This window comes from Ornithodoros turicata, chromosome 2, assembly GCF_037126465.1.
Source record: "Ornithodoros turicata isolate Travis chromosome 2, ASM3712646v1, whole genome shotgun sequence".
Classification (NCBI taxonomy): domain Eukaryota; kingdom Metazoa; phylum Arthropoda; class Arachnida; order Ixodida; family Argasidae; genus Ornithodoros; species Ornithodoros turicata.
This window is the reverse complement of record NC_088202.1, coordinates 110,394,221-110,407,376: the sequence shown is the minus strand read 5'-3', so window position 1 is coordinate 110,407,376 and position 13,156 is coordinate 110,394,221. Positions and strand designations below refer to the sequence as shown.

The 13,156-nt window shown below is 45.7% G+C and overlaps 2 protein-coding genes across 5 annotated transcripts; one reads left to right on the top strand and one right to left on the bottom strand.

The window, feature by feature from the left end:
- Positions 1-4,859: 4,859 nt before the first annotated feature.
- Positions 4,860-6,897, bottom strand: LOC135385948 (LDLR chaperone boca-like). Its single transcript, XM_064615598.1, has 5 exons — positions 6,539-6,897; positions 6,327-6,480; positions 6,191-6,272; positions 5,979-6,123; positions 4,860-5,209 (listed from the first exon to the last, which is right to left on the bottom strand). The coding sequence occupies exons 1-5, from the start codon at positions 6,695-6,697 to the stop codon at positions 5,171-5,173; spliced, it is 579 nt and encodes a 192-aa protein (XP_064471668.1). The 5' UTR covers positions 6,698-6,897; the 3' UTR covers positions 4,860-5,170.
- A 26-nt stretch (positions 6,898-6,923) lies between these two features.
- LOC135385945 (beta-secretase 2-like) lies at positions 6,924-12,802 on the top strand. Of its 4 annotated transcripts, none has more exons than XM_064615593.1 (11): positions 6,924-6,959; positions 7,492-7,734; positions 9,017-9,105; positions 9,179-9,392; positions 9,488-9,595; positions 9,834-9,956; positions 10,234-10,326; positions 11,430-11,540; positions 11,716-11,791; positions 12,249-12,386; positions 12,468-12,802. In XM_064615593.1, exons 1-11 carry the CDS (start codon positions 6,927-6,929, stop codon positions 12,656-12,658), a joined length of 1,419 nt encoding a protein of 472 aa, XP_064471663.1. In that variant the 5' UTR covers positions 6,924-6,926; the 3' UTR covers positions 12,659-12,802. The 4 variants fall into 4 exon arrangements, with proteins under 4 accessions (XP_064471663.1, XP_064471662.1, XP_064471664.1 ...); XM_064615592.1 differs by having other exon boundaries at positions 11,430-11,567; XM_064615594.1 differs by lacking the exon at positions 6,924-6,959 and adding an exon at positions 7,104-7,248 and having other exon boundaries at positions 11,430-11,567.
- Positions 12,803-13,156: the final 354 nt, after the last annotated feature.

Below are 13,156 nucleotides of genomic sequence, written 5' to 3'. Positions count from 1 at the left end.
GAAGGGAATACACGTCGCGCAAGGCATGTTGCTCCACAACAGATGGGGAAAGTAACTAGAGACAATTCCGTGTCTCATGTGGGAGCGGATCTTCAGTTTGTGGTTCGTTAAAGGGACGGTCTCGTGCAGCCGGGGCGATTTCGAAACTTAGCCAAAACTAGTTTCACGAGTACTGTACACATACAACCGTCAAAGTTGCATTCGGAATAACCAAGTCGTTTTCGAGGAAGTTGTCGAAACGTGCCGTAAGAGCAGACGACGAAAGCTGCGCTTCTCTCATGCATACGTCACGTATGACGTCGGCCTGCGGGTGCGTCGTCGTTGTCATGGTAATTGTAACTAGCAGAAGCACCTTGGGTTGAGTAATCCCCTTTGCTCTCGAAATGCGGACACTCAGGCATATACAACCGCGAGCGGAGAATGTAGTCCGAGCATTGACTGTGGGGTCTCCCATAATGTGGCGCACAATCGGATACGTGGAAGCTAAGTCACGTGTTTTCTTTCCGCGCGTATTTAATGTGGTTTTTAAATAAACACGTACTCCTTCTCCATGTACGTCTTCAGCGACACTTCATTTCGAAGCATGATCAGTGTACAACGGGGAGTGCAATGGAAGCGCGCGTAATATATTTTTGGTCGGAGCTGTAATGCGACTGCGCGCGCCGATGGCCAGCGACTTCAGAAGTTCAGAGTGATTGCGGATGGGGTTGTTCTGCGACTTTTAACTTGCTGAGGATTAACATAGTTGTTCTGAACCACCATGCTTGCCACTACCTAGAATGCGCGTTTTTCACCTGAGAACTGAAAGAAAATGTACGAGAGTTGCCGCGATGCCCAGTAACTTCTGAAAGTCGTCTGCTCACGCCGATGCACTAGCGCGCGCAAAAGCAGACGATTTCTGTATCCTATCACGGACTTTCCCGCAGGGCGACGTGGCCGTTCTTATTGTTGCCAACACAGATCGCGGCATGCTCTGCAATCTTTATCAATTTAATACGGTTATTTAATAACTGTGGCGTGTTTTGTCAGGTAAATTAGCAGTTTCCATTTTCAACAAAGGGCAATCGAATGGTACACTTTATGAAAGGGGAAGGGTGTACGAGACCGTCCCTTTAATAACTGTTATGAAGGTGCGAGTTGTGCGGACGTCTGTGATCAGTTCAAGCATAATGTCTTGGCAGTTCATCGGATCAGAAGCTATATGCTATCGCAATACGGCTCGCTGCATCAGCAGAGAGATCGCAAGACATTTCTACGGACCATATGTTCGTCCCGAGAAACTCAGCGCATGGCCTGTTTCTGAGGTATAATGACATGCTGATATGCGGGCGCAAGCGGAATGTAAACGGGCGCTTGTTTGCACGAATGTGACGGTTTTCATACCCGTTTTTCATGGCCGTAAAGGGTGTCACGTTCGTGTGAGTACGGCCTAAGGTGTATGACGGAGGGTAGAAAATACAATATATAGCCCGATGAACGTTGATTGAAGCAGAAGTCTCAGGTCGAGAACTGCAGATCTCTCGACCAGAATTGCCATCAAAACCAACAAAAAGATTGTAAAAAAAAAATAAAAAAAAATAAACGCTAGGAAAATCCATTGGTGGTTCGTTTGCTTCCTCCTTTCTGTTTTGCTTCTTTTCTTTGTTCCTTCTTTTCTTTCATCCCCTTCTCTTTTTTTTTGCATATTTTTCTTTTGTTCCTTCTTTTGCTTCCTCTTTTCTCGGTGGAGACACCGCGATATACTGTAACAGAAATGAGCATCCATGTCAGACTTCATTTTGGTTTCGGTTTCTGCACTGGTGGCACACCTAGCGGTATGGGTGCAACTATGAGGCACCGCCATGCCCGATACGAAATGTACGAAAAGCAAAGTTTGTGGCGATTATTTTTATTTTCTACGCAGAGGTTGGTAACCACGATTTTTATGTTGACTTTGATCGCATAAGTGCGTCGTCGTGCGCCACCGGGGGTTCGACAGGAAGCAGACAACGCGAATTACGTGCTCAACTGTGGGTATACTTTATCTGCACACACCCTGTAGGTAAACCACTGATCCTGTCCAACACATCCCATTGCAACTCCCAGCTTCTAGTATTGCGCTATAATTTCGGAAGTACGTATTTTACCCAAACGTTTTATGCAGGCCAGGTATGAACCGGGTGATATCACGCCGAATCAGTGACCTCTCCGATTTTTTAAAACGTATATCACATATAATATGCCCAAGGGCTAGGCTGTGATATATGATTGAAAGAAAAAATCGGAAAGGTTGACCGGACCACCCTACCTGATTTACCGTGAAATTACCCAATAGTAATATTGCGACATGAACTGCAAAGCCCCTTAGAGCATAGGTCGGCATTTTGCGAAAAGTTCATTCAACATCACATCACGCCCTGCCGTGCCCACAGGCCATAACATCACATCAGCATCACAGCCCATCACATCATAACCCATCATTCAACATCACGGCTCATCACATCATAACCCATCATTTAACATCACAGCCCATCACATCATTACCCATCATTCGACATCACAGCCCATAACATCATTACCCATCATCTGACATCATAGCCCATCACATCATAGGCCAGAATTTAACTTCAGACCCGTTCTGAATCAAACTTCATTTTGAATGATGGGTTTAGGAGCTAAATTCCAGAGACCGATTTTGAGACTGAGGGCGTGGGACGCCGTTTGGTAACATTGGACGGTGCACACGCTTTTAGGAATTTCACTGAAATTCTCCCAGAAGCACAGCAGAACAATGTAATCTGGATTGCTTTGGTGTGAGTGGTGCCGCCACCGGTATATTGCAGTTTACAGGGGCGGTGCACATGCTTTTAGGAATTTTATTTAATACAAGAAGCACAGCGCACCAATGTAATTCGGATTACTGTTTACCACTTTGGTGCCAGTGGTGCAACCACTGCATGTTGCATGCTGCAGTGGAAATGGGCGGTGTACAAGCTTTTAGTAACTTTATTTAACTTCTTCCAGAGGCGCAGCGGAGCAATATAATTTGAATTGCTGTTTACCGCTTTGGTGCCAGTGCTACAACCACCGGCATAATGCAGTTTAAATGAGCGGTGCACACGTTTTTGGGAATTTGATTTTTTCCACCAGAAGCACAGGTGAGCAATGTGATTTGAATTACTATTTACACTTTAATACTAATGGTACGACCACTGCGTGTTGCATATTGCCGTCTAAATGGACGGGACGGCGCACACGCTCTTAGGAGTTTTATTTAACTTCTACCAGTGGATCAATGTAATTTGAGTTACAGTTTACCACATTGGAGCCGATGGTGCCACCACTACACGTTGCTATTGCGGTTTGAAGGGGCGTCACACCCATCATGGTAATGTGATAGGTAAGCTTATGTGGCGTCGGGTACGGGCCAGGCTGAGTTTTCAGTAGCCAGGTCGGGTCAGGCAAGACTTCATGGCTTCGGGCATGGGCCGCGTCGGGCCAGTAAATTCAGGCCCGTGCATGGTATACGGCCTCTCCCAATCCTTATCACTGGAAGGGGACTTTCCATCTTCACATGAAGCAAACAGATGTCTCCCGTTTCCCAACGCCGGAAATGCGCATCTATTTCCGCCGCCCACTCACGACGTCGCCAAGTGAGAGCTGGTCCCTATCCCCTTATTTGGGAGAGGGAGCAATGACGTCGCTACGCTTACAATAGGGGAGAGAGGGACACTGGAAAGCTGCACATAAAGCTGACCTTCTCCCCCGACATACAACTTGTCCCGCCGGCCCTGCCTCCAGAGTACAGACCATAAACGCATTCTGTGACTATGCACAAAAAGTAGTTACCTTCAAGGGAATATTGGTGTACCGTAGGGGCGGTGTGACGCCCGTATCTGCTGCTTGCGTCACGTTTTCACCCTTTCTGGCCGGTGCATTGGAGAGTATTGCAAGACCTTCTTTTTCTTTGTTTTTTGCAGGGGGCTTTAGGGGGTCCTGTGGGAGACGCGGAAAAAGACTTTTGGCCTACGTTGTGTGGAGCTGCAGCGTTCGAGGCGGCCTTTCCGGAAACTATTCAAAGCAGACAGCCAACTCAGTTCTTGTCAATGCCCACTCATTCCTACATCTAATTTTTATACAGTTTGCAGTTCTACATGTTTGCTTTGCAAATGCTGCGACATGTGAGTAGAGGTCAGTGGGTTCGAGTACCACTACTAGTGATCTTCACAAAACAAAGTTTTGCCACACTTCAAAGGTCAGTCGAAATTTTTGCACTGTGTTACGGTTGTTAGTCCACAGTTTTTGCACTTCACTATTGTGGACCTCACTATGAGGAATTTTCCGAGATAAAACGTGCATATTGCCTCTCCGCAGCCTTAGCCTCTCCTCAATCTTTGACTGACATGCTTACAAGGGCCACCATGGGCTCGCAAGTTCGCGACAAGCCTCAAGTATCATACGTATAACAATAGTCTATAATGTGATACTGTAGGCATGCGCCTCCGGCTATTATAGCAGTAGCCGTAAACATTTAATATATCTATCCAGATTTACTGATGCTCCATTTAATGGAACGGCACCCCATGCTAGCAGTATCCAAACACATATCTCCTATGTCAAGAAACCTTGGCTTCCTGGTGAGCTGACGACGACATTTAGATTTAATCCTGCAGCAAGTGGCTCTTTTCTGTTTATAGAGTTATCTCTTGAAAACCACCTTGGAAATTCAGAAGCAAAGCAGTATGATAGCCTTCGGTTCAGTCCCTCTCATATCCATGTCCAGTATCATAGCTTCCACAGCTTTTCCTTGGTCACAGGTGACAATAACTTCTGTGTCTTTCGCAAGCCCTCCTGCCTTGTGAACACCATACCCACACGACTTGTAAGAAAATACTCTATTTAATTACGGGTCAAACCCTACATGCTTAGAGACATTACGAGCAGCTGACATGTGGCTGTATTCAGAAGCTCCTGGCTCCTCTGAAACATAAATGCTGCTATGCAAGCCCTGTTGTTTTGACGTCTCTACAGATTCACTGGCCGAGAAGATGATGTGAGCAATGTGAACCACACAAATCTCAGTTTAAAAAACAAAGCAGAACAGAGACGTTGAATGTTTTGGCATTCCTGATGACTTGCTCTGTCTTCAAGGAACTTCAATCAGATGGCAGATCAAGGATGAACCAAAAACCTATAGCTCTTCCTTGGTTGACTTGTTTGCCTGGGATGCCTAGAACAAATGCAAATACTGGTTTCAAATTTCATGTCACTGATGTTTGTGGGAGGGGGAGAAGGGAAGGAGGGGGGGGGGGGGGGTGATGTTTAGTGAATGCAGTTCCACCACTCTGAATGTGTAGTCAGCCTGCTCTGTTGTTGTGGCTTGCTGCACCAAGGGAAGGGTACAGGTCCCGACAAAAGTTTACGGAACACCTGAGCGACGTATTTCTTGATCTCAACGAAACCCTAGCGGCGAACGTACCCGGTCACCTGTTTGTAAGTCTATCTGCTCCTGTTTGCAGCAACCGTGTCGCTCAAATGGCTATATACACCACTCCAGTGTTCCGTAAACTTTTGTCGGGACCTGTACAACAAGAGAAGGATGATGGAATCACTGGAGGGGGCAGGGCGTGCAATCCCTTTTGCCCCGGGATTTGGGTAGTCCCACGGGACTACCCATGACAGAAAACATGCGCGCATCCTACAGCAGACTTCATTGGGGCCTACCTGGACTGTCGTAACCCCCAGGATGATTGGCAAAATGACCCCATGTTTATGAGATCTGAGAAACCACATGTACTCATCAGAGGCCATAGCCATTGGGGCAGGCCTACAGGCAGGAGATACAGCGTGCAAAAAACGTGAGCTAAGAGCTCTGTAGGGCACTTTTTTATTCCTCGAGAGCAGGGAGGGCGAGGCTTTGCACTTATTCTGACCCCAAGCAGATATGCGCCCTGGGAAACCACTGTTCAATTTCACTACAAGCGAGCTTCAAGCAATACCTTTGTGCTGAACTTTCCGTAGTAGGGCTTGCTCTCAATTACGATCTCTTCAAGCTGTTCTTGCTCAATAAGATAATCTTTGGCATCCCATGCTTGTGACCCATCTTTGAAGGAAAATATTGCTCGATTGCTGTCAACAATGAATCTGGAAAATGTGAAAACTAGTCGGTTAGAGTTCCGCTTAATGATGCAGCAATTATGGTCATGCATACCTATCAACACCAATGTGGTTGTTTATAAGACTAGACTGCCAGATAGAGGTGACTTGTTCCAGTTCTTCCTTCGTTGGATTTCCTGCATAGTCATTATGAATGCTCCTCATTGCGTTCCGAGAAATATTACAGTTACCTTTAACTGTAACGAATGTCATCAACATCTTCCCCTTTTTTGTCATCTTCAAGATATTTTCGGGATTTGAAGTGTCAAGTTTACTCATATCAATCTTTGGCGACGGCCTCAGGTGTTCAGGAAGCTCATCGGGTTCCAAGGGCTCTTCGTCTTCCTGGAGGGAATTATGTGAACAGCTGTAGAAAAATCTACATGGGCAGTAGCATACTCACCTCCCATTGGTCATAGAGCCTTTCTAGGTCTGCATCATTGTAATCACGCACATCTTTTTTCGCCCATGCAGGTTTGTCGGCACCTTTCGACTTTTTTGCACCTACAACAGATGCAAGCGCAATGAGCGCTAGCACCACGAAGAATGTTCTCCGAGTCATTATCGCCGTTAATTGGGGGACACAAATAACGGCAGCACTTTGATGACTTGTTCTGTTCTTGAGTGAAATCACGGCATCCGCACCACGAAAGGCAAAACCAAGAAACGCAATAAAATTACGCGCAAGAAATCAAGCAATCACACGTTGACAAATGGATTTGTAATGCCGGCTGCGAACGCGGACCATTATTGGCTGCATATTGGCTCGGACTGGCCGACAGCGCAAAGGGATGTTCATGCCCTCACTCTACTGCTTTGCAAAGGTCCACAAAATTTACTCACTTTTCGTAACTGATGCCTTCTGCACTTCAAATGGCTCAACTATTCGTATTTTCAAATTGAGCAGGCGTTACTTGCGCTGTCAGCGCTGGTCAACAGCCTTGTCCGCCTCACATTACACCGGAAGTACAAACAGTGTACCTCACCAACAACGACAACAACAACTCTTACCTCGCGCGTGTGTTTGTATTTATGGCACCGTATTTTGATTCATAATGCTGGGATCACCTAAGATATGCTGTTGCAGGCACCGTTAACAACAATAACAGCGCTGTAAGCAGCGTAAGCAACTGTACTACAGTTGCATTTTGGTTCTGTTTACAATCGCCTCTGACATTGACATGCCTCTTGAGTGACTCAGTGACTCTTGGGACCACTTCTTGACACGTAACCAAACCATGTGCCTTATATATTTCTTGCTTGGTCCCTCCCAAATAATCTTGTGCCAGTGCATGGCATTGCTGATGGATACTGCAAGACTTATGAACATGTTTTTTTCTTCTTCTGGTGTCATAGGAAATCCATAGCCGCACGTTTGCCAAATGTTGGTCTTCAGCATACGCAGGAATGCTGTTGTGTCTCCTGTCTGTCCTACAGTTTTTTGCCCTTACGGGGTATGCGGTGTCAGCTGATTTCTTAGTTCCACTTCGGCTAGCTCTTGACAGGAAAATTTTGAAGTCCGTGGAAGGAAACCTCCTTTCTGCGGAAGTAGTCGAAGGCTTTTATGTTACTGTCGACTTGGGGACACCTTCACAAAGGGTAAGTCGAAGAGTAATTTTTGTGTGGATATCGTGTTATCACCATTGCTTACTGTTGCAGTTCTGTGGCGGAATAAGTATAATTTTGTGTGATACTCTGTACAGGCGTCGCCACCCTTAACCGTAACGCGGGAGCGCGTGGCCTGCTTGCATGCCAGTGTCACCTTGCGTCGACGCCGGGGGGAGCTGGGGTCGAGGCCCTGGGGCCCTCAGAGCCATTTATAGGGAGAGTTTGGCCATTCTTTGATCTTTTGCCGCCTGATGGGTGGAGCCTGTTTTGACGTCAGAGTCATCGTTGCGCCGCCCAAAAAGCCTGAATCCGAGCGGAATCCACTTATCAGCCGTCTAGTCCGCGCCATATTGATGCTGTCCTCCAGCTAGCCCACAGCTTCGTGGTCGCGCTGAATGTAATCTACAGGAATAACCGGCTTATGACCCACTCGTGCCAGTGATAAGGGGGGCTTTGTTGCCGAACTGAAAGAGTTCAAGGACGAAAGGCTTTCGAAGCAAGAAGTTCGCACGTGCCTTCTCTCCGTGGATTGTAAACAACGATCAGCATCAATATGGCGTCGGCGACCAGCCGACGACGGGATAACAATAGAGCACGACGAGGGAGGTCGTTCAGCCGTGACGTCGCATGACGTGCTTTAAGTTAGGCTTCTCCTAATGGCCAAACTCTCCCTATAAACGGCTCTGGGGGCCCTGGTACATGAGCGCCCCCTCTCGACAGGGACTCCGCAGACACTTCAGCGACAAGAAAATCCGTACACCAGTAAAAATATCGGTGTGCCTTTGAGTATTTGAATCCACACAAACATGTTGCCAAATCTTTCCTCAGCAACGTGAAACATAATAAACATTTCTGTGATAACACGTAATAGCGTAGTGAACTGAACGCTTAGAGCAAACATGGGTGAATTTACAGTGCTTGCGTATGCCTCAAAATTATTTCATAATTTTGTGCCCCTCAAGCTCGCCTTTCCGCAAACCGGCATATAGATAAGACCGTGGTAGATAACGCACACACACGCTTGGTGTGCCTGTTGGGTGAGAGCGTTAGGTGACACTACAGAGCGGGTGATCTACTGTACTACGCCGATTTCCCCAAGCTCATTCCTTCGAGAAGAGGTGCTCGTGTACCATGGCCCTAGAGTCTCCACCTCAGCATTGATGCAAGGCGGTGCTGGCATGCAAGCGGGCCACACATTACGGTTAAGCGTGGCAACACCTGTACAAAGGAGCATCATGGTCATCATCACTAAACATCCGAATATTTTTTTCAGCTGAATTTATTTGTTGACACTGGTAGTAGTGACCTAGCAGTTGCATCGTACCCCAACTCCAACCTTTCTACGTATTTTAAATGGAAAGAGTAAGCTGCCTTAAATGTCTATGCGGCGTGTGTCACTGAAATGTTGCATGATTTATATCTTGGAATTTTACAGATCTACAAGCTATAATTCTGAACAAAAAACTGTTTCCACGCATTATGTTGAGGGCTTTTACAAGGGCACCGTCGGCACTGACATACTCACATTGTCTGCAGCGAGTGTGACACTCAGGACTACAGTAATTACAATGTCATATGCGAAAGGAATTTTTCCCTTTGGAGCTCAGTGGCATGGAATTCTGGGCCTTTCGTACCCATCTCTTACAGAGGTGATGGAAGTTTGCTACGTGTTTGGGCTGATGCAACTTTTCAGAATTTTTGCTTGAGCCTCGAAAACTTGCGTCACTTCTTCTTAATATTGCAGCACACAACATTTATGCAAGCACTTGACCTCCAGAGGGACGCTGGTCATTTCACTGTGGCACCGTGTCGAACAAGTTTGATTCCTTCGAGTGAAACATGTGGAAAATTGGTAAGCATATTTGATCTAGTACATGTTCTTAATGTGTTGTGATGCAAACGCTTCTACTTCTCTGCCTGCAAATCTTCATGGACGATAACTTCTAGCATGTGTAAGAAAAGTGCAGCGAAGCTCCTTCAGATGTAACAGCATTTTGACTGGTTGCCAAAGCTGTCCAGGGACATACGACCTAGCAGTTTAGGAGATGCAAAGTGTTAAAATGTTGTTCTATGCATTGTCATCTCTGCAGGACTTTGGGGGTCCCGTGCCAACCAACGTGTTCTTCACCCCTGTGATACAAGCAAAATACTACAGCATATCTTTAGTCGGCATGGCTGTCGGGAGTGTGGTGTGGCCTGGTCCATGCGAAGAAGTAAGCATAGCACACATACACGGTAATATTGCCTCCAGTAAGACTGTTTTGTTTAACCATTATTAAATGCTGTATAGGGCATGTCAGTGCTGATGTTGGAACGTGTGGAAGCAAAAATTAAAAATAAGTAAAAAGATACTAATGACTAAAAGATGATATATTAGTGGGCTCCATTTTGTAATGTTATGCTCTTGCCCATGAAGCCTGAGGGGTCTTGTTTGTAGCCACTTCAGGTGTCGCGTTACAGTAATTTTCAGCAAGTTTTCTTATTTTCTAGCTCAATGCAGAACAAACCATAGTTGACACGGGCACCAGTGACTTGAAATTCCCACCGGCTGTATACAAGTGGCTGATAGGTGCACTAAGTGAGGTAAAATCAGTTTTTATATACAGTGAACTCTCGTTAGTATGACTCCTGTTAATCTGACATGCTCGTTTTATGACCGTTTTCCCTGGGAAATGTTTCGCCGCCACGTAAATCCACCTCGTTACTACGACAACTTGCTTATCTGATGGTGACCATGATTTGTGTCACGAGTAGGGTCAGGCACATGTAACATTGGAGCGGATCCAGATCCTTGGTTTGGTGGTGGTGGTGGTGGGGGGGTTCTTTGCCGGAGCACGTAGTGGGGGAAGGGAGAGAGTGAAATCCAATGTATAAACTGATGTATTTGGTGGGCGATCACCCGACCGTCCCTCCTCCCCTTGGATCTGCCACTGTGTACTATCCTCTTGTTATTATGACTGCGGCACTTGATGCTCAGAGTAGCCCCAAGGAAAGGCTATCATGTACCTCAGGCAGAGGGCGACAGGTTGTGTTAGGCCGACAAGGTTTGGGATAGCTCCTGATGTTGTTGACCTCGGGATTACGCTGCGGATGGAGTGCCTGGTGGTGAGCTGAGTGGGCCCCACACATCACCGCAAAGGAGGCAAGCGAAGCACTAGTGGTTTCATTGTTATTCTTTGAGAATAGAAAGGCACTTATAACATGTGCACAATTGATGGTGCTATTGTCCATTTAGAAAACTTGATTACTGATAACTACCGCAGGTAGACACTGGTAACAGACTTTTTCAGAAAATAAATCGTCATTTCTACGTAGGCTTTTGTTCTGCGTAGCGCTCGGTCCGGACGGTGTGCTTCTCGTCAGCATGACAAATCGCTTTGTGACCAAAATCCATGGGAACAGCGGTGGTCAAAGTAACGAGGGTTGAATTGTCCGAGCTCCCGCGTAATTACCAAACACGAGCCTCTCAGGCTGCTGCTGTCCGGCGCCCTCTGGGGAAGGCACCTCGGGCAGCTGCCCCTCTCACACTCTCAAATTGCTCCCTTCGGCTCAGCTGCTATCTATATGTCAAATGCATTCACAAATATTGTGTGCAACAGCTCTACACTAATGGCGGTCCTTAAACGTCCTGACCCTAGTGGGGGGTCATGATTCAAGTGGCAGTCTTTTCCTTTTGTTGCTTTCAGGTTGGATATAACCTCACCAGTGATACATCAACTGCCTACTGCCTTGAAGACGGGTTTACAACGTCTGCCTTCCCAAATCTTTACCTCCACATTCCTGGCACAAATCATCGAGTATTTATCCTTGAAATTCCTCCAGAGGTAAAATCACAGTGAAAGCGATAATGGAGAAAATCAGTTACCTTGGCACAGAGCTTCAGTGAATTGTTGGATGCCAAGTGCTTTCAAATCTGGCAATTTCTTCTTCCACTTTTGAATTACAACCTTTTTCTGTGTTTCTTTCCCATAGGTCTATTTTCAAAGTGTACTCATACATTCCGTTGATCATCGGTGTCATAGACTGGGAATCAGCCCATCAGAAACAGGTACATGTGTACAATGAAGTGTCCTATACCACGAACAGACCACATCCAAGTTCGGAGTTCCTGAGCTGTGTTTCTGGGAGTAGTTGGTTCTTCAGGTTGAAATTTTCAAATGGTTATCAAGCAAGCTTTACTCATGGATTCGTTATTCTCCAGAGAATTTTGGGGCCTCACTATGCACATGTTTATTTACCCGATTTTTACCCCCCGAATTTAGACAAAAATATTTCCGGAAAACCTCAGGCTCTATGAATAAACCTACGTGCTTAGGAAACACTCAACAGAGGAAGTATGGACATGACCTTTTAAATTTTAGTTAACTTAATTGCTTCATCACTGATGTACACACGTGCACAAGAAAATCCACCCATGGTACACTTATATTGCAAACTAAGTTTGTTATGACTCGACGGTTAGATTTTACTGAATCCTATAGGAAGTACTTACAATGCTGTTGCAGGTGCGGTCATAGGATTCACTGTTCTACGAAGTCTTGTTACAGCATTTAATACAAAAGACAATTGTGTTGGCTTTGGTGAAGTTCCTTTCAATGGAACGCCCAGAATAACCATCACTGCTGCAAACTACACACGTTCAGGCAAGAAAGAAAAAGCATGTCTAGTCTGTTTTGATACACGTATCTTCTTTTTCACGGAAAGAAAATATAATGTCCTTTCAGGTCAGAATTGCCTTCAAAGAATGCCTCCACCTGATGGTCATATTTGGAGGGTATTCCATTATGTGCTGGCCTTCATTTGTGCCATGTGTGCCATTCCAACTATTGTAGTTGCATTCCTGTGCATAAGGAGACGAATTGGGATCTACAGAGCACGGAACAAGACAGACGCTGTGAGCCTTGTGGAATTTTAGGCAACATCTATGCAGAGCTTTTATGATTATGGGTGCCATTTTTTATCATTTCGTTGCTGCTCTGTATGCTGTTTTTAGTGATCACCTTTTAAGATCATAAATACCCTGTGAAAGACTGAATAAAATATGCTTGTTTGCTCAACACAGCATGCTTTTCAAGGTATGGTTTACGCTTTCTGGTGATGACAGTGCAGAGACACTGACTCAAAAATGGAAAATGCAAAAAGCAAAAACAGAATAGATAGAAATCTAGCATGGATCTTCCACTAGGAGAAAAGTACAGCCCTATGCAGGTAGTATGACAGTGCTAACTTTCCTGCTGATCTATCCTTGGGAATGCTGAGGTTGACAGCTCTTGGTTCTCCTCTTCCAATGAAAGAATTGCTAAAAAGAAAGCGAGGTAGTTATTAGAATTCATATTACTGGTACGTAATTGTACTATATATTATGGGAGACACAATATACACTGAGCGACACTGTCAATCTGTTCCTGTGGGA